This window comes from Macrobrachium nipponense, chromosome 29, assembly GCF_015104395.2.
Source record: "Macrobrachium nipponense isolate FS-2020 chromosome 29, ASM1510439v2, whole genome shotgun sequence".
Classification (NCBI taxonomy): domain Eukaryota; kingdom Metazoa; phylum Arthropoda; class Malacostraca; order Decapoda; family Palaemonidae; genus Macrobrachium; species Macrobrachium nipponense.
The window spans coordinates 7556379-7576177 of NC_061092.1; the positions used below are offsets into that span (position 1 = coordinate 7556379).

A 19799-nucleotide genomic window follows, 5' to 3' on the forward strand; every position below is an offset into this window, starting at 1 on the left:
ATGGGTACATATATAATAATAATAATAATAATAATAATAATAATAATAATAATAATAATAATAATAATAATATAATCTGCTTTGATTTCACTAACAGAACAATGTGACCTCATTCTATTTTAATAAAAATAATAATCATAATAACCTCATTATTCTAATGATTTTAGCACCGTCAATAACCACACCATCTGAAAACAAAGGGAATAATATAAATGCAATAAAACTAGGAAGTATAAAAGACAACCGGAAAAAATTAAAAATAATCTATAAACGCCAGAATAACCTCTTTGTAAACAAGGCATTGAATCCTTTTTCAACACGAGGCAAAGACCAAAAGCCTATAGACCGCGACGCTAGTCCCCCTAAAATCTCCCGTGGAAAGACGATCAATACCTTACACAACCCAAGTGGTTCGGCCACTCACTCAAAGGCTGGTATAACGAACACCACACAGGTGACGATTCTGGATACTAATATTATAGACTCTCTTCGCTTTCGTAATGGGACTTTCGTCTTGAAGATAATAGAAAATACGTCCTTCATTAGACGTCGGGGTGATTATTATTATTATTATTATTATTATTATTTATCATTATTATTATTATTATTCAAAAGATGAACTTGGTCATATGGAACAAGCCCACAGTGGCCACTGACTTCCTAAGAATATGGCGTTCATTTGAAAGAAGAAGCAGATGGTAATAGGACATACAGAAAGAAGATATTAGTTATATGAAACAAAAATAATTAACAAATTGATAAATAAATAGATAAAAATGTAAGTAAACTATTAAAATACAAGGAGAATTGCTCTACGGTAGTAATGTATTGCATCTTCTCAATCAATCAATAAAATATTAAAAATAAATAAAACAATCAATCAATCACTAAAATATTAAAAACACCAGAAACCACTGACGATATGTTTGAAATATTTCTGCCTTACGCTTTAAGTGATATCTAAAATTGTCTACCGATTAACGTGAAAGTTTTACCACTATTAATTCAAGACTTAGCACCTCTTTCAAAATTCGTCAGCGAAACATTCAACACTTTTAAAATTACCAGGCGTTGAAGAACAGAATCCAGATCTTGAAGAATGGGTAAAATAGAGCGAGGAAAAAAATATTGTGAACTTCATCATCAAAATTTAGTGATAAAATACTTATCTCATTTTCATCAATCTAAACTTCTTCCCTGTCACTCAAAGAAAGGAACTACCTCTACTTAACTTTTTCGTTTCCTTTTATCAATTGATTTTACTCAGAAGAAAGAAAAACATCTACTCAACTTTCTTTTTCCTTTTATCAATTAATTTTAGAGTTCGTCAACGAAGACCCAAGTTTAGGGCCACATATTTGAGAACAAGTTTTTACGAAAACTTACGAAGTTTTCCTGAAATAACTAAAGAAAATGTTTTCCTCTATTTAAATTGTTTGCGCGTACCCACAGGAACACTGTCCTTGATAAAAGATATTTTTTTATTTAATTATCAAAAGCTAATTTTTGAAATTACCTATTCAACTCAAACTGATGTCAAATAACGATAATTGACATCACTGTTCCTGCCATCAACCTCTGGCTATAACACGTTGATAAACAAAGCAAAACCAACAGTTTCATTAGTCCGATTCAATAAAACCCAACCATTTCATTAAAAAAAAAAAGTTCCCCCCAGTTAAAAGGAGTTATCTCATTAACATTTCAAATGTGACACGTAATTTTTAGATTAATCCCATTACTATTCCAAAGAGTGCGCGCTGCTAACCCGTTTAATTTCGCAAACGTAATTCAAATTTTTGCTACTAATGAAGAGTCCGCTCCATTACGGATAACCGCACCAATTTGTTACGAAAAAAGTATGAGAATGTGAAAGAATAATGATAAGACATAATGTAGCCATAAAAAAATACTAACTTTTCAAGTTGAAATAAAAATGTCGTAAATATAGAAATGGTGGTCTGGTTTAAATTGTCAAAACGGAAGTGCCTGGTAACATTCATTTCATTATTAATTCCTTGCATGTTTCAATTACGAATTACTGATAAACTGAGGCTCCCTGATCAATGGCACTCCCTTATAAATAGATGTAACTACAATCGGACGATTTATTGATAAACTGAAGCCATTTGATAAATAACAATCCCTAATAAGAAGATATATCCACAGTCGACGATAAAAATGATTCTATAACCCTTCGTTGAGAGAGAGAGAGAGAGAGAGAGAGAAGAGGAGAGAGAAGAGAGAGGAATAAAAACAATGGTGATAATCGATAACCGGAATTCGAAATTTTTTTCGTTTACTAAATATTAGACCAAATTGCAAAGGGACAGACTTGTGCTGACACCTGCAGTATATCACACTAGGCGTCGATTCAATAAGAGAGGAGGTGGTACGGAAGTATTACATTATCATATTATCAGTTCGTTCTGGCTTACTTTATCAGTATTTGCCTTTTTTTCGGTTGATATCTGTTATAAACTTGGAAAATGATAGAAGAGACCGTTGGGTTTTGTAGCTACTGGCCAAAATCTTTCCACAGTAACCTAGGGAGACAAAAACTAATCGAACAGTGATACATAGATCCACGATGGAATATATATATGTAAAAAATATATATATATATATATATATATATATATATATATATATATAAATGTGTATATTATATCTATATCTATATATATATATAAATATATATATATACATGAATATATATATATATAATGGTGGATATATATATATATGTATAATTATATATATATATGATATATATGTGTGTGTGTATATATATATATACATTATTTTCATATATATACATATATTTATATGTATTAAATATATTATATATATATATATATATATATATTATATATATGCCAAAAAAACATAAAAAAATTTCTTATTAGTAGCTGTTTGTGAATAATGCTCGTGTATATAATCTACAAACACATGGACAAATGGAGACTGGCTAAGTTATCAATGTGCCTGTTTATATGAATTTATACTGCAGTGCAGACTCTTTCGATAATACAGTTCTGTTAATAACAATTTCTCTTCATTTTCTTTTTATCATTATCAGTAACATAAACAGGAAGCTATCTAACGAAATACATATCAAGACAATAAAAGACAGAATTTACGAAACCATGAGAATCATTCTCTTAGCAAAAACGCAAAAGCACAATGCATTGAACGCACCTGAACACGCACAAAAGTCATAAACCTTTATATAATTTTTACACTCAAACAATAACCTTAATCACTATATACTGAATGACATTACCCATAACCCAGATATCTCTGAGAGCGAAGAGATACTCTCTCGAGTAAAATAAGAAAAAGGATTTGCGGCCTAAAAAAAAAAAAGGAGTCGTGACAACCTTCCATTTTGGTCTTCCCTAGCGCGCGGTTACTTCTGTATTGATATTACCACGAATAACAATAACAATAAATACAGTAAATATAGTCATATAAACACTTATTACAGCTGGCGTAGATCGTAAATAAATGCCACAATACACAACTAAAAATCTTGATCAATAGCAAATGGATTCGTCACACACTGGTGAGGCTTAGACCACAATTTTCAGAGCTATAAAAACGGGTTTCGTAAAAGCAATAACAACAATGACAGTAGCAACTGCGTAAATAACAATGGCTGAACATCTTCGCTTTATGTATACCCAAACGATTTTCAAAATATTAAAAACTTCACTCCCCCAAAACCTCATAAAATTTTCTGAGACACCAACACTGTACGAAAGTGACTTCAGAAACATGGAGAGTACAGAAAATAAGATTTACGCATTCTACAAAACCCTATAAAATTTTAGGATACACCGCCACTACAAAAGTGACTTCAGATACAACGAGGAGTGTGAGTACAGAGACGTAATATGTTCATCACAGGTAATCTCTTCCAACCCCTCGGCGATTACAGGGTAAATCACGGTATAAAAGGTGCATTTACCCAACAAAGGAAGCTCGGCTCTTAATTGAAGGAAATGGGACGATTAGTCTGGGAAGGAATGACCGGGATTCTCGTCCTATTAGAAGCCGAAGAAGAAGAAGATTCAGATTCAAGGTAAACAGAGCGAAATGACCATTCTGACAGAAGTACTTCGAAACCCCTTTATAAAGAAGACACAATTGTTGCAGTGGAAGCAACGCTGCTCTCAACTGAAGAGAGGGCGTTCAAAGACAGAGGAAATGAAGCGACTTGCAACAATCAACGAGGACCGGAAGTCTGCGTCTGAGGGTGTGAAGGGGAGAGTGGGTTAGAGTGAGAGAGGCATCGAGATGTTCTCACGAAACTCATCGGAAAGTGAATGAGAGCGTAATTGATGTGCATGCGCGCGTGCGCGCGCGAGTATTACAGCAATTTTCCACCGACATGGACACAACTTGATGGTCCTCGGAAGTCCTCGGAAGTGAAGGACATTGCTAGGATACATCCTGGGGAGTTTTTTAAACGTCAGAATGCTATGCAACACACAGAAGCTTCTTGTGGTTCTCTATTAGACTGGTTGGTCTTTAGTGTTACTGTTATACACAAAAGCACACGCACGCACAGACACATATACTACACACACACACGCACACACATACACACATATGAATAACTTGATCACGAATTATATAAAACGTGATGCTATGTATAAATAAAGGTTTTTGCCACGAAGGAAAAATGAAAAGCGAGATAGCCAACACTTTCGGTCTAGTGCGACCCTTTACTCAGCCTGAGTAAAGGGTCGCACTAGACCGAAAGTGCTTGGCTATCTCGCTTTTCATTTTTTTTCCTTCGTGGCAAAAACCTTTATTTATACACACACATATATATATATATATCTATATACTATATATATGATATATATAGGTGCGTGTGTTTTCTCAGCGTTACAAAAAGATACCTTACCCAAGACAACGAACATAATAAATTCGGAAAAATCATGCTATGCAGTTAACAGCAATTTGTGCCTGAACACATTTCTAAGCCCAGTGAGAGAAAATTGGGCGCAGCGGAGAACAAATAAACACCCTTTTTATTTGTCTGGAAAGTAGTAATGGAGAAAGTTCGTCTACAACTAACTGCTGAGCAGTTAAAAGTTATTTCTCATGAGAGAGAGAGAGAGAGAGAGAGAGAGAGAGAGAGAGAGAAAATCTCATCTATGGAAAGGGTGGATCAGTAAATGCCATTATTGCTGAAGTGGAAACAATTTTTTTCACTAGCTGAAAAGACAAGAAATTTTTGTTGGCTGAAGTCCTTGGACTTCAGAGTCACTCGGAAGCAAAAGTAATAATAATCCTGGATGAGACAATAAAGCTCTTTGTTTTGAGACTCCAATTGTATTTCTGGTATGCAAATTCTTCCAAGACAAAGGAGGACATCAAAAGCTCACTGGAAGAGGGTAACGAATTTTCTTACCACTGCCACAAAAGAAAAAAAAGAAAAAAAAAATGTATTTCTGTCATTCCATAAGCAGCCAAAATGTTCATTTTCAAAGGGCATTATATATATATATAAAGATATATATATATATATATATATATATATATATATATATATTATATATATTATCATAATATATGATATATATATGATATATATATATATATATATATATATATATATATATATACATACTTGTAGTCTGCACAATATATTGCTACTTGCACTAACATTCAATGGTAAATTAAAATCATTATACTTCCATACACCAGAACATTATAATTTTTCCCATTGACACAAAAACTAATACCATATCAAGAAATATCTAAAACTGATGGAAAAAGAAGCATATTTTCGATCAGTAAAAGCAAAATACTGACCTTCCCTGTGGCAAAAAAAAAAATTATATTCTCTTTCAAAAAATAATTAATTGCTAGAAGGAATATAACGGAAAAGTTTTAGAATACTGATATCCTGCTTAAGGCAAGGTCTTGAGTTGAATAACAGAATATCTGTAATTGAAGAAAAGAAAAAAAATACAGTTGGACTGTAAAACTTCAGCGCTTATGAAGAAAAAAAAAATTCCATGTCCGTTATAACGCTGAATTCCTAACATTGGAAAAAAAACTCTTTGAGTCTTGAACGACAGAATTTCGGTCAAAAAAAAAAATAAAATAAAACGACTTCCAGTTAAATACCAAAAAATGCGTCCTATGGTTAAAAAAAAAAAAACTTTTCATATATAATGAATAAAATTTGTTTTTTTTCGAATGCTTCAAAGGACGAGGGGTTCTGTCAGCCGACAGAAACTATGACCCCACCCCCCCAAAAAAAAAAAAAAAATAAAAAAAAAAAAAACTTCCTAGGTTAAAAGAGAAAACGTGTCCTATGGTTTAAATTCAAAAGAGCCCTTCACATGACGAATAAAAAAAAAAAAAAGGTTTTTAAAAAAATTGCCGATGGGTTCTCCCAGCCGACAGACTGATTCCTTTTTCTGAAGGTTGAAAGAATAGAGGATCTTTGTGAGCGATGGAGGGACTGAAGGAACCCTGAGGATGTCGGAATTTTATTCGCTGAAATAACGAAGACAAAGTAATTTTTCAAAATATATTTTCTTTAGCCTTAAAACGAACAGCTATAACTCATGAAGATGAAAATGGGAAATAACGTTTCCCTCTTATGTGAATTAGGGGCCAAGGAGAGAGAGAGAGAGAGAGAGAGAGAGAGAGAGAGAGAGAGAGAGAGAGAGAGAGAGATTGTAACTTCGTTGTTTGATAATGATCGAAAACATATTGTTGATTTCGTAAACTATCAACGTTTTCCCTCTAGTGAATTTAGGGTCTGAGAGAGGAGAGAGAGATGAGAGAGAGAGAGTGAGGAGAGAGAGAGATGGGAGAGATAAAGGAGATTTGTAACTTCGTTGTTTGAATTAATGAATCGAAAAACATAATTGTTGATTTCGTAAACTATCAACGTTTCCCTCTATGTGAATTAGGGTCCTAGGAGAGAGAGAGAGAGAGAGAGAGAGAGAGAGAGAGAGAGAGAGAGAGAGAGAGAGAGAGAGAGAGAGATTGAAACTTCGTTGTTTGACAATTAATGATCGATTATGATCGAAAACATATGTGTTGATTTCGTAAGCTATCATTCCACCATAAAAATAGGTAAAAGAAAGCAATCGCGAAATGACAAACAATTCTATGGTCGAGGGTCATTTTTAAACGACATAAATTTTCCATTTTTACTTAAAAGAAACATTCCCCTGCAGGGGGGAAAGGGAAGCATTTCCCCTGACGTAAAATGCAAAAAATTCCTACCGCAAAGACGGTAAAATTCTCCGTTCATAACGGCATGCAATTTTTTTCAACGACGAGGTAATATTATTCGTACCTATGTAATCAAGAACGTCCCTCATCACAATTGCATGATTTTATATGAATGGCTGGGAATTTGCATGTGTCCGGACGACAAATTTTCCAGGACTAAAAGGCAATTAATTCGGTGTTGCTAACAAAGAACCAGACAGTATGAAGGCAATATATATATTTTCCGTGACTGGAAGGCAATGAATGGAGATTGTCTTACTAAGGAAGAATCTATTTCTGCACAGATAACAAATTTCACGAGACTATAATACAATACATTGTCTCTCACTGGCCAAAAAACCCCTAGAGAGAGAGAGAGAGAGAGAGAGAGAGAGAGAGAGAGAGAGAGACTAAATTGTGCACGTACAGCTATGTTCATATATGTGAAATAATCGTTGTGATTCTTAATCGGCTTGAGAGAGAGAGAGAGAGAGAGGATTGAGAACGAAGGAGAGGAGCGAGAGAGGAGTAAATTTTGCATAGTAAGTTCCTGTCATAAAAGTGAAATGATCGGTGTTATCCTTAATCCGCTTGAGAGAGAGAGAGAGAGAGAGAGAGAGAGAGAGAGAGAAAATTTACGACCTCCTTGTCCTCAGAGGAACGGACAACGACACAGGGGAAGTTCCTTCGCCAAAAATACAGCGTCATTCGTCATAATATTACGAATCCTGGTTAAGCAGCACCTCGGACAAATAACGCGAACTTCCGTCGTAAAAACAGGATGGAGGGAGAACGTCAGAAAAATACAATAATAATAAAAATGAAAATGGATACCTTGTACTTGAGGGTCGTTGCAACAGTCTGCTCTCTCTTTCAAGTTCAAAGTCTTGTTTTGTGGCGATACCATCACACCAGTGATGACAAGGCAAAGACATTGATTTCTAGGTTTATATAATTTCGTAAAATATTCCGAAAAAAACTGTATACATAAAATAAAAGTGAAAAATAAAATAAAACTACTGATGGATTACGAACGATACACACACACACACACACACACACACACACATATATATATATATATATATATATATACTAATATATATATATATTATATATAATATAAATATATATATATATATATAGATAATATACTGTACAATATACAATGTATATGTAAATATTTATGTACGAGAGAGAGAGAGAGAGAGAGAGAGAGAGAGAGAGAGAGAGAGAGAGAGCAGCATACGTTATGCAAATCCGAGTAAAATAGTTACGACTTCCCTAAACTCTCGGATTAACAAAGATTCATCAGGTTTACGAAGAATTGGATTTGCAACGTAAATGGAGTCAGCCTTTACCAATTTACATACATGAATACTTGATATGCTAAAGGTCTTCTTATGAAACAATTTCTCCTATTACCAAATGAGGACAGAGCTGTTAGGAGAGAGAGAGAGAGAGAGAGAGAGAGAGAGAGAGAGAGAGAGAGAGAGAGAGAGAGAGAGCACAAAACAAATACTTTATTTATTTATTCGAGTAGATCATTAAATTTATCAAACTGTTTCCCGTAAGCATGATGGCTGTCTAGAGTCAATATATTTAAATGCTTGCTCAGATAAATTTTCCTATGATAGTTGGAGATGAAACAGCACCCTATCTAAGATGATCTAACGCTCGTTACAGTTATCAACTCAACACTGACATTCAATGAAATTGCAGAGATCTAAAATGGATTGGTAAATGGTGCTTGTTTGTTTGTTTGTTTGTATGGTGTTTTTACGTTGCATGGAACCAGTGGTTATTCAGCAACGGGACCAACGGCTTTACGTGACTTCCGAACCACGTCGAGAGTGAACTTCTATCACCAGAAATACACATCTCTCACACCTCAATGGAATGGCCGAGAATCGAACTCGTGGCCACCAAGGTGTTGCGCCAACACCATACCGACCACGCCACCGAGGCGTTTAAAATGGTGCTGACAAATGAGTAAAATATTCAAATCTAGTAAAATCAACACTTTTGAAAGAAAAATCTGAAACTGTGATGCATTTCCCCGTTCAGTAGGTACTGTTAATACTCAACGAGGGGTTTTAGTACCTAAAAATACCATATATATATATCGGGGATACTTTGTAAGGCTTCTTATACACACAGGCATCGTGACCTTTCTGCAACATACATTGTCAGCTCACCTGCCTCTATAACTCTCGCTCCATCGCTCTGGGATTGATAACTATTCGAAATAGGGGTTTCTTTTATTCAACAATACTGACAATAATTCAGATTCCTTAGAAGCCCATCATCCATGCTGTTGATTTCAAAAGAAGAAATCTTACTGTTATTATTTGTGTCAGAAATACTTATGCTTTCCTCGTGTCAATTATTCTTACTTGTCCAGTTAACCCAAAGTTACACAGCACACTATTCCCTCTGCTGTATAACTGAAGTGCAGTCTTCGTTACAGCGTTATAGATAAGCATGATATAAAGTTTAAAAAAGGTTGCAATGCTACCTTGCAACACTGCGCTCCTCCTCAACTGTTGAAACTGGACAATGATAAAATTAGAAACTAATAGATAAAGAGAAATAATACGTTTCTTCATCTCTTAGTTTCTACTTCTATCATTATCCAATTTCATCTTTATATACTCATTCCACTCCTCCCATAAAAGAATTTAATACTGTAGAAGCTTGTTAGTTGAAGTCGTGGCCTTCGGTATTATTTAAATCAAAGTACCTAAAATATTACTTCATTTGATTAGTGAAGGTTTTTGTCATCACAGGCCGTTTTCTTAGCTCTACTACAACTGACATGAAATAGAACCATAATATTCACATGTTCAACTCAGAAAACCTGAAAAAAACTCACGGTCCAACATCCTGACCTCCACCTGGACTCTTCTATGCAATATCTGTAACTGATCACTCTTATTTGATTCATTATTAGAGAGTTCAAAGGTACAGGCTCATAACCGGACATTCCGTTGCTATATCATGGATTCTGCTATAGAGTATCGTAACAACTGAGCCATAAGCCGTGCTACAACCTCAACTAAATACGAGATAAAATATCCCCCTATTTCAATATCGAATATGTCACTTTTCAAACGTCACCTGTTTCCACGAATAACGCGATCCAATATCCCTACCTCATGGCAACCCAAGATCGCGTGCACAATTGTCATTTCTTCTACAACAATGACAGTTCAAAAGAAATATATAAATCAGATGTTTCCTACGCCAAATTATCTTCCTTTATAAAATCGTGAAAGAATTCTATGTGGACGAATCTATATATATATATATATATATATATATATATATATCTATATAACCTATATATATATATTATATATACAAGTATACATATCTATATTTACATATATATTGTAAAGAATAACTAGAATGAGATAAGTTCATTCACAGCTTAAACCATAAACAGACCACAACATAATCAAAAGGGAGCAAAGAAATGCGCAAATACTTGATTCTAACCACATAAAATTATATATAATTATTTATTCCAATACTAAACCAAAGAAAAACACACTTTTTCAGGGTTTGGAATACGGGCCCAAGTTCTAAGTGTTCGACTGAGGTCATCCCCAAGAGTTTGGGAGAGCGATGACCTGTGGTTGACCCAACACAGCTAATTCACACACTCACAAGTTACAGACATTCTAGTGTTACTAAAATCGAACGCAAACGTATCTACACACATACATGCATACACACCCTACAATACATATACGATACATTACCTACGTGTACTATTATGACGTATAAGCTCGCTAACATATATGTCAAATATAATACCTTTAATGATAGCCATCCTAAAAAATTCCAACCTTGTAAGATTGAAAAAATTTCAGCGAATTATTTTTTTTTTTCAAAAATAAGCAAAAAGAAATTTCATTGCTGAAAGCCTAATCAGCAAAAGCAATCTGGCCTGGATGCCTACAAAATTATATGTCACTACAAAATCCTCGCAAAATGGCATTCAGAAAAAGCTAATTGTGGCATCGAGAGAAAATACCAAATTTTTACTGGCTAAATTAAAAATGGGGAAAATTCCCAGCAAACTGCTCTATTCACAATATATAAGCAGTTTATATTTAAAAAAAAACTGATTTATAAAACTGCACAGCTAAGGCTAAGCAAAAAAAAAAAGTTTATACTAAAATACTGACGGCTATAAGTTACTGCTTTAAGGTCAAAATTGAAAAAAAAAAAAGCTTCAACCACCTTAAATACTATGTGTTTAATATAGCCTATTTAAAGTACTTGCACAACCTGAGGATTCTAATCGTTCTTGGATATATTAAAGTTTACAAAAGGGAGTATGAGGACAAAGGTTGATGATCGGAGAAAGGACGAGGCAAAAAAAAAAAACGAGAGAGAGAGAGAGAGAGAGAGAGAGAGAGAGAGAGAGAGAGAGAGAGAGAGAGGAGTATCTACCGGCACCAACACCACCTTAACACATATACTTAATCTGATAAATTGGGTGTATGGGAAATATAACAAAATTCTAAGAAATAAAGGAAAATGTAAAATTAAATGACAACGTAATAGATGCATAATAAATGGGATGAATGGGAAATATACAAAAAATTAATAAAAGGGATACATGGGAAATATACAAAAAATTAATAAATGGGATATATGGGAAATATGCAAAAAATTTATATATGGGATACATGGAAATATAAAAAAAATAACTAAAATGTTATATGAAATGACAACGTAATAGATGAATAAAGACACGCGGAGCAAGGAAATAGAAAAGAATGCTAAAATAATGGGAATTACACGTGTATGTGATGCTAAAATCCTAGAAAAATATGAAGATGAAAGTTAGTGAGGGAAAGTCCTCGTAGGATAAATGTTAAAACTTCAAAAATAACTGACAGTAGTTCCCAACTGGAAAGTCCATAGACTCCTGGCTGACAATAAAATTTCACTAAATTTGCCAAATATTAGAAAATCATTACATATACTCTCAAAATAAGTGAACTGCTGTACAAAAAATGCCATCAAAATGCATCATTAGCCATTCGTCGTGTATTACCCCTACTTGAAATATACTAAATTATAGACTTTTATTTGTAATATATATTGCTCAATGAAAAACGTTTTTAGACTTTATTTGAAATATATATTGCTCAATGAAAAACGTTTTTAGACTTTATTTGTAATATATATATATTCCTCAATGAAAAAGTTTTTAGACTTTATTTGTAATATATATATTCCACAATGGAAAATGTTTTTAGACTTTATTTGTAATATATATATTCCACAATGGAAAATGTTTTTGGACTTTATTTGTAATATATATATATTCCTCAATGGAAAATGTTTTGAGACTATTTGTAACATACATTCCTCAATGAAAAATGTTTTTAGACTCTATTTGTAATATATGAAAAATGTTCATCATAAGTCTTTTATTTTTTTATCATGAAACAAACGCTGAATGGTCTACATATTATTCCCTTGACTGCATAACCCTGGCATGAAACTACGCGCCAACCACTGGAATAAAGATGGATGAATGGAGGGGGCAGATGGCGTTCAAGGCCAAAGCCTCTGGCACTGACAAAGAGTGCCAATCACCGCTGTCATGAAAGACAGAGAAATGATACCGAGTGCTCAGTTGCGCCGTATGAAATGTCAAAGGCTTACAGTTGGAACACAAAGTGAGGATGTTAAATGGAAGATGGATGAAAACATTTTACTAAAATGGTTGACCTGGAGGGGGCGGGGCTGGGGAGTGAATGAAACTGACTTTTAACATGGGCAAGGAATAGACTGTAATGGTTATTATTGTAAATAAATAAAAAAATAAGGAAGCGAGCGTATAAATAACGAAATCAACGTCACGAATAAACTATCATAATGTTAAAACTTTAAGTTGCCAAGACACAGAATGAAATAGAATGAAATTAAGCTGTGGGGAAAAATTAAAAACGAATAAAGCAAAGTATTTAACTTGAAGTAAAAAAAATATTTTATATTATATAATTAAACTGATTTGCCACAGAAATACAATGAGTATGCAAGCTTTTAACAGTTCGACAATTTGAATAACATCTTGCTGCATTATATAACCAATCATCCTATGTTCAATGCCAATCATTTTTCCACTCATTTTTTAGATGTTACCCACCCGAATCCATTATGGTCTAAAGATCACATTTCATATGTAAGACAAGATCAAATTCTGGAATGCAAGAGGATTTAAAACTATACTTAATATTCAGGACAATATAAACTCTTGGGGGTATCTAGGTATTGTGGTGCAAACGGTGCTGTTGACCCAAAGATGAAGGCTGGATAAAAACAGTGATAAAATGTAAGAGAAGTAAGAATTTAAAAGGAGAGAAAGGAATATGTGCTGAGAGAGAGAGAGAGAGAGAGAGAGAGAGAGAGAGAGAGAGAGAGAGAGAGAGAAATAGTATATCGTTACTATCAGAGAGAGGGAAGGGAAAAATCTATACTAAGAGAGAGAGAGAGAGAGAGAGAGAGAGAGAGAGAGAGAGAGAGAGAGAAATATAAGCTAAAATCTCACCAGGGGAAATGTAAAATATAGAATGCGTGTTGCGTTCCATAATGAATAAATTGAAGTGCTGTAATTGTATCTGGTGATGGTATAAAATTCAACAACATCACGGCAAAGGACGTGTACTGGACGTGGCAGGTACGGTGTGGGGTGAGGGGGGAGGGAGTGAGAGGGGAGAGGAGGGGGGGAGAGGAGGCGGCATCAGAAGGTTGGATGCTTTAATTACTGAAAATGCATTTCTCTCTCATCTAGAAGACCATGCACTGTTACCCTCTTCAATAAGAAAGCCAAACCTTACAACAATATATATATACTAATTAATATATATAAGTATATTATATATTATATATATATAAGTAAATCCACACAATACATACATAAATAAAAAATAATATAATTATTATTTATAATATATATTTATATATATATATATATATATATATATTACTATATATAATTGTCATGCCGTTCACTTGAGTCTGCCTTAAAGCTACTGACAATCTGCTAACAAGCAGTAGCACGATCTGCTAAACCTTGACTTAATAAATGAGAAAAGGAAGTGAATTCTCATCTAATGACTTTAATATTCAGAGGCTGCATATTCTAAGGAAGGGATTTAAACATTAGAAATTAAAAAAAAAAAAGTAGAAGCCTTTAAGTAAACAAACTGTCTCGGATTCTCTCTCTCTTATGCATAAGGTCAAAACGAACCCGGCCTGTGGTTGGATCCTTGGCCCTCTCATCCTTTTCCTCCTCCTCCTCCACCTCCTCCCCCTCCTTGAGGAGAGACGAGGCCGAGGTGAGGGCTTCGCGCACTAGGGAGCTAGCCACCTCGCGCACCTGCGCGCGCCAGCGTGAAAGAAAACGGGATATGGGTTGGTGAGTTTCAGAGTGGTCCTGAACTGGGCTTCAGGGGGAACTGCCTGAACTACCAATAATGTATATGGAAAAAATACCAATAAAACATCCACAGTATATGCTAACATCCAGGATTACTTCACTGGCTCGAAATGAAAAAGAAATGTTTTTAAAAAGTAACATTGAAAAGTAATAAAATCACCAGTGGATGGTGCTTGCTAACATATGCTAAAACACACAAAAATCTGCCTGGTGAAAGAACTGTGGGAAATAAAGTCACAGCAAAGTGCACAAAATACAATTATATCATTGATGAAGCAAAAGAGCGTAAGCAGTAGCAATTTGCAATCAAAAGCAAAGCTTGAAAAAAAACATTCAGTGCAAAATAAATCTTGCTAAGTGCCAGTTTATTACACAAGCCAAAATTTACTTAAAATTTAGAATGTTTTAAAGTAAGTTTATATAATGGTATTTAGGGGAATTTAAATTACTGGATGAAACTACAAAAAAAGGTTAAATGCATAAGGAAATAATTATATAATGAACAGATAAATTCTATAAATGCATTTAAAAGCAATACATGTCACAAAAACATTTCATTACATCCTAAATGAAATCAAGAGAAAACATACAAAATTCAAATGCATCTTAAAGGGACAATAATCATTAGAAGTAGTTACAAAATTTAAATGCATGTAAGGTGATATATTCACAAACGTGAGGCTACAGACGTGGTAAATATCTAATTCGCTCTACCTCAGAAATATAGGGTGTCTATAAAGTCCCAGTACCATTACAAGTATTTATTGCCTTGTAATGGTACTGGGACTTTATGACACCCTGTATAACAAACGGGAATCTTTATTGATAAGCAGTTCTTCACCTGCAGGATTCGATCCGCCAACAGCAACGACCTCCGAAGTCGGAGGTTGTTGCAGTATGGGGATCGAATCCCCCAGGTAGGTGACGAACCATTCCACAATAATAATTAATCTTCGGTATTATATCCGGGGCAATGAGAATTGGATATCAAAAGACATCTGTAGCCTAATGTTAGTGAATAAAAACTGTCACGAAGATGTGATCAAAAATTCATCAAATTCATAAAATTCATGAATGAAATCTCTGTGAATTTTAAAATGTATGAAAACTCAAGAAAATATTCTAATACATTTTAAACTGGGTGTAAGACAAAAATTAAACATTAAAACACGAGAGGTAATAAAATGCTTAAAATATATATTATCAGGATATACATGAGAGCAAAAAAACTGTCTAGATTTACAAAAATAGAATCCTTATATAACTATATTAATAGCTAGCATAAAAATTGGCCATGTAAACATTCCCATTTTCCACTTATTTCCTAGTACTGTTTTGATGGAAAATAAAGGCAATAATAAAAAAATAAATAAATAAAAAAATAAGCAGCAGATGAAATTTGTCCATTCCTATATCGAGAGTGAAAAACACTTCACCTCTGGCTATGGTGTCAAAAGCATTAGGTCTATTAACTACATGCCCAATGGGTTCACAACCCAAGCAAATTGTTGCAAGCCAATTTTGCCTTTTGCACTGTCGGTAAGATGTGTAGCATAAACCTTGCAAAACAAATGCTGTTTTGTTAAATACTTATGATCAAAGCGCATTCCTTTAATTTCTCTTATAATTTCCTTGAAGTGATCTTGATTAGAGCAGTAAAATCGCAGAGACATTCATTGTCTCATGAATTAATTTAATAACGACAAACCAATTACTAAGATCGTATAAGAAAAACGTTTTTTTTTATAGTATTTTTGTATTTCAAACGATTTCAGAATTAACAAACTTATAAGGGTCATCGGTACTAACTTTCGCACTGAATAGGAAATATATAATATATATATATATATATATATATATATATATATATATATATATATATATATATATTATAAACATATATAATTTTTACCTTCGTCCCTCTTTCTAATCCAGGCCACGACCCAGTAAGGTCAACTGACCCCTGGTATCTAACTCAAAGCTTAGGTCAAAAGTGGCACAACTGAACTTTTCCAACAAACTCGCTCAATGTGCTCCTTATCAACCAGAGAGAGAGAGAGAGAGAGAGAGAGAGCGAACTTTCAGAATGTATCAATAGCATCCACACTTCAAAGTCAACAAATTAAATTTAAATGAAGACAAAACTTATGCGTTTCTGACCTATCCAAGAAATAACGAAAACCATTCTGTGAGAAGCTTTACAAGCTCTTCTGTATGAGAGAGAGAGAGAGAGAGAGAGAGGAGAGAGAGAGAGAAGAGAGAGAGAGAAGAGAATATAAAAACTTAGGAATTTATCACGATTCATAGACAGACACTTCAGTTTCAAATGGCAACAACAATGAACATTTCTGACCTAACCCAGAGATTATCAACGAGAGAGAGAGAGAGAGAGAGAGAGAGAGTATAAAAACTTAAGAATTTATCTCGACTCACAAGCAGAAACTTCAATTTTAAATGGCAACAACAGTGAACATTTCCGACCTAACCTACAGATTATGAGAGAGAGAGAGAGAGAGAGAGAGGAAGATCGTGAGAGCGGGAGAGAGAGAGAGAGAGATACACCATGACCTTGAGACGCCCAGCAGCAGCTCCTCCCCAACACCCGTGGGAAAAGTACCGGAGCGATAACATTATAAAGAAAAATGATGGGAAAGAAAGATTATTTCTTCTTCCCCAGGGGGCTGCTGACAGGTTCCCCCCCACCCCCCCCCCCCCCTCCCCCCCCCCCCCCCCCCCCCCCCCCACCCCAAAACCCCCAAAACCCTCCGGGCTCATTTGGGAGCAAATGAGCTTAATATATCAATTAATAATAATAATAATAATAATAACAATAATAATAATAATAATAATAATAATAATAATAATAATCTGTGAACGCTCCTTTTCTATGCAAAGCACAGGACAACGAATATAACGCAAGAGCCATATCTACGAAACCTTCCGTTGGCAACAAGTGGCAAGAATAGTACTAAAGGAATCAACAAGGAGGAGGTGGATGACTATTACATAACAAGACTTGTTTTCGCCCCTAAAAATAATAGGAGATTTAGAGCACGTACAGATCCTACGATTCGGTAGTCGCGAGTTCGACTCACCTGCTTCTGCCAACGTGGAATCAGAGGAAATTATTCATTTCTCGATATAATGTGGTCCGGATCCCACAATAAGCTTTAAGATCCGTTGCTAGGTAACCAATTGGTTCCTAGCCACGTTAAAATACCTAATCCTTCAGGCCAGCCTTGTTAAATTAAGATATACTCAACTTTATAGCACGTACATCAGTCTGTTAAGACCCCCTGGGATAAAATCTTCGACGAGTGTCTCCATTAATACGGAAGTAAGTATCGAACGATAATAAATTACAATTTCAGTGTAATTTGTACTAAATGTCTGTGATCAGTGGCTAATTACAAACTGATTTTCAGTGGAAACTGTACTGAATGGCTGTAACAGACGAGACACTCTGGCACAGTCCAGGAAAGCAAACAGCCACTATTATTATGCTATGAGAAAAAGTTCTGACACAAAGACCGAAATTCGTAAAATGAGAAGAAAAAATATATAATATCGAGTATAAAGTTGATATCCCCAAATGAGTAAAAATCGAAATTTGTAAAATGAGAGGGAAAAAAAAAAAAAAAAATGAGAAAACATGTGTCTTCAAGTACAAAACTTATTCTCATACTGTAACGTTGAAATAAAAAAATGAATTCAAAATAGCTGAAGTTTATGCCGCTTAGGAGTAAAAAAAAAAAAATTAAATTAAAACTTGTACAAACAAACTCTATACAACTGGAATTGTTGCCGCTTAAAAGTGACAAAAAAGAAAGAAAAAAACTTGGAAGAGAGCCCTTTCCTTTCATCGCGGCGAGAGTAAAGTTTTTAACCCCAAGAGTGAAAATTCTCTGCCGCTCGACGTGTGGAAGACATAAATTGGCCGGGAGAAGGAACCCCCTTTTAAATGAGCCTAAGGAAAAGAGCCCAATACAAAGGCTCCCTTCCAGGTAATTCCAGGTTTCGGAACCAGGAGGAGAAAGATTGAAAATACCAGCGGCTAAAAATTGGTTTGTATATTTTGTTGAAATATACAAATCAATAAAGATGATAATACTATGAATTTCTTGTAATATCATGAATAATAAGAAGATATAAAAATTCATAGTAACATCTCTATCAAAGGAGACAAGAAATCAAATGTGTTGAATTTGTTTTCGATGTACTTCAACAAAAATAAGTATGTGGATTTCAAATAATGATAATAATTAATAATAATAATAATAATAATAATAATAATAATAATAATAATAATAATAATAATCACACACATATATATACACACGTGAGTGTGTACGAGAAACTGTGATATTTTACCCTTAACCATGATACTCTTAATAGTGCTGGAGAGAGAGAGAGAGAGAGAGAGAGAGAGAGAGAGAGAGAGAGAGAGAGAGCAGCAGCAGCAGCAGCATGCAGCAAAGTTATGGCGGGGTGGGGGGGTGGGGGGGCCGGGGGAACTTACGTACACACATCTATTTACTATTCTCTCCAGAATGCGGTCATAAACACACATTAAAGCTCTCATGGGGATTACAAAAGCACGCACCGTAGTGTGAAGAGAGAGAGGGAGGGAGAGAGAGAGAGAGAGAGAGAGAGAATCAGCAAATAAAATATAAAAATGAGACATTAACTTGTCATTATTTCCGCCCTTAGTGGGTGGATGATATCCTCACAGAGAGAGAGAGAGAGAGAGAGAGGGTTAACTACAACACCAATTTCCCACACTGGTAAACCTCAAAATCGGAACATTTCAGGGCAAAGCCTTTAGTGGACATAAACCATCTAGCTGGACATCCATGCAGCATTGCTTTGTTCTCTTTTTAAACCCACGTTGCTGTACACACACACACACACACACACACACACACACACACACACACACCACACACATATATATATATTATAATATATATATATATATATAATATATATATATAATATATAGATATATGTATGTATAACTGAATCACGAAAGTTAGGAACGTGATAAATCCATAAAAAAAGTTATATGCCACGTTGT

The 19799-nt window shown here is 34.5% G+C and overlaps 1 protein-coding gene across 12 annotated transcripts in view; it reads right to left on the reverse strand.

Moving 5' to 3' along the window:
* Positions 1 to 19799, reverse strand: part of LOC135206083 (dihydropyrimidinase-like) — a 164186-nt gene that overhangs the window by 75172 nt on the left and 69215 nt on the right. For 9 of the 12 annotated variants that reach the window (XM_064237287.1, XM_064237290.1, XM_064237288.1 and 6 more), the window contains one exon: positions 14534 to 14662. The exons of the other annotated variants lie outside the window; for them this stretch is intronic. In XM_064237287.1, the coding sequence (XP_064093357.1) occupies positions 14534 to 14662 (129 nt within the window). The remainder of the gene's footprint in view (positions 1 to 14533; positions 14663 to 19799) is intronic. 12 annotated transcript variants of the gene reach the window in all.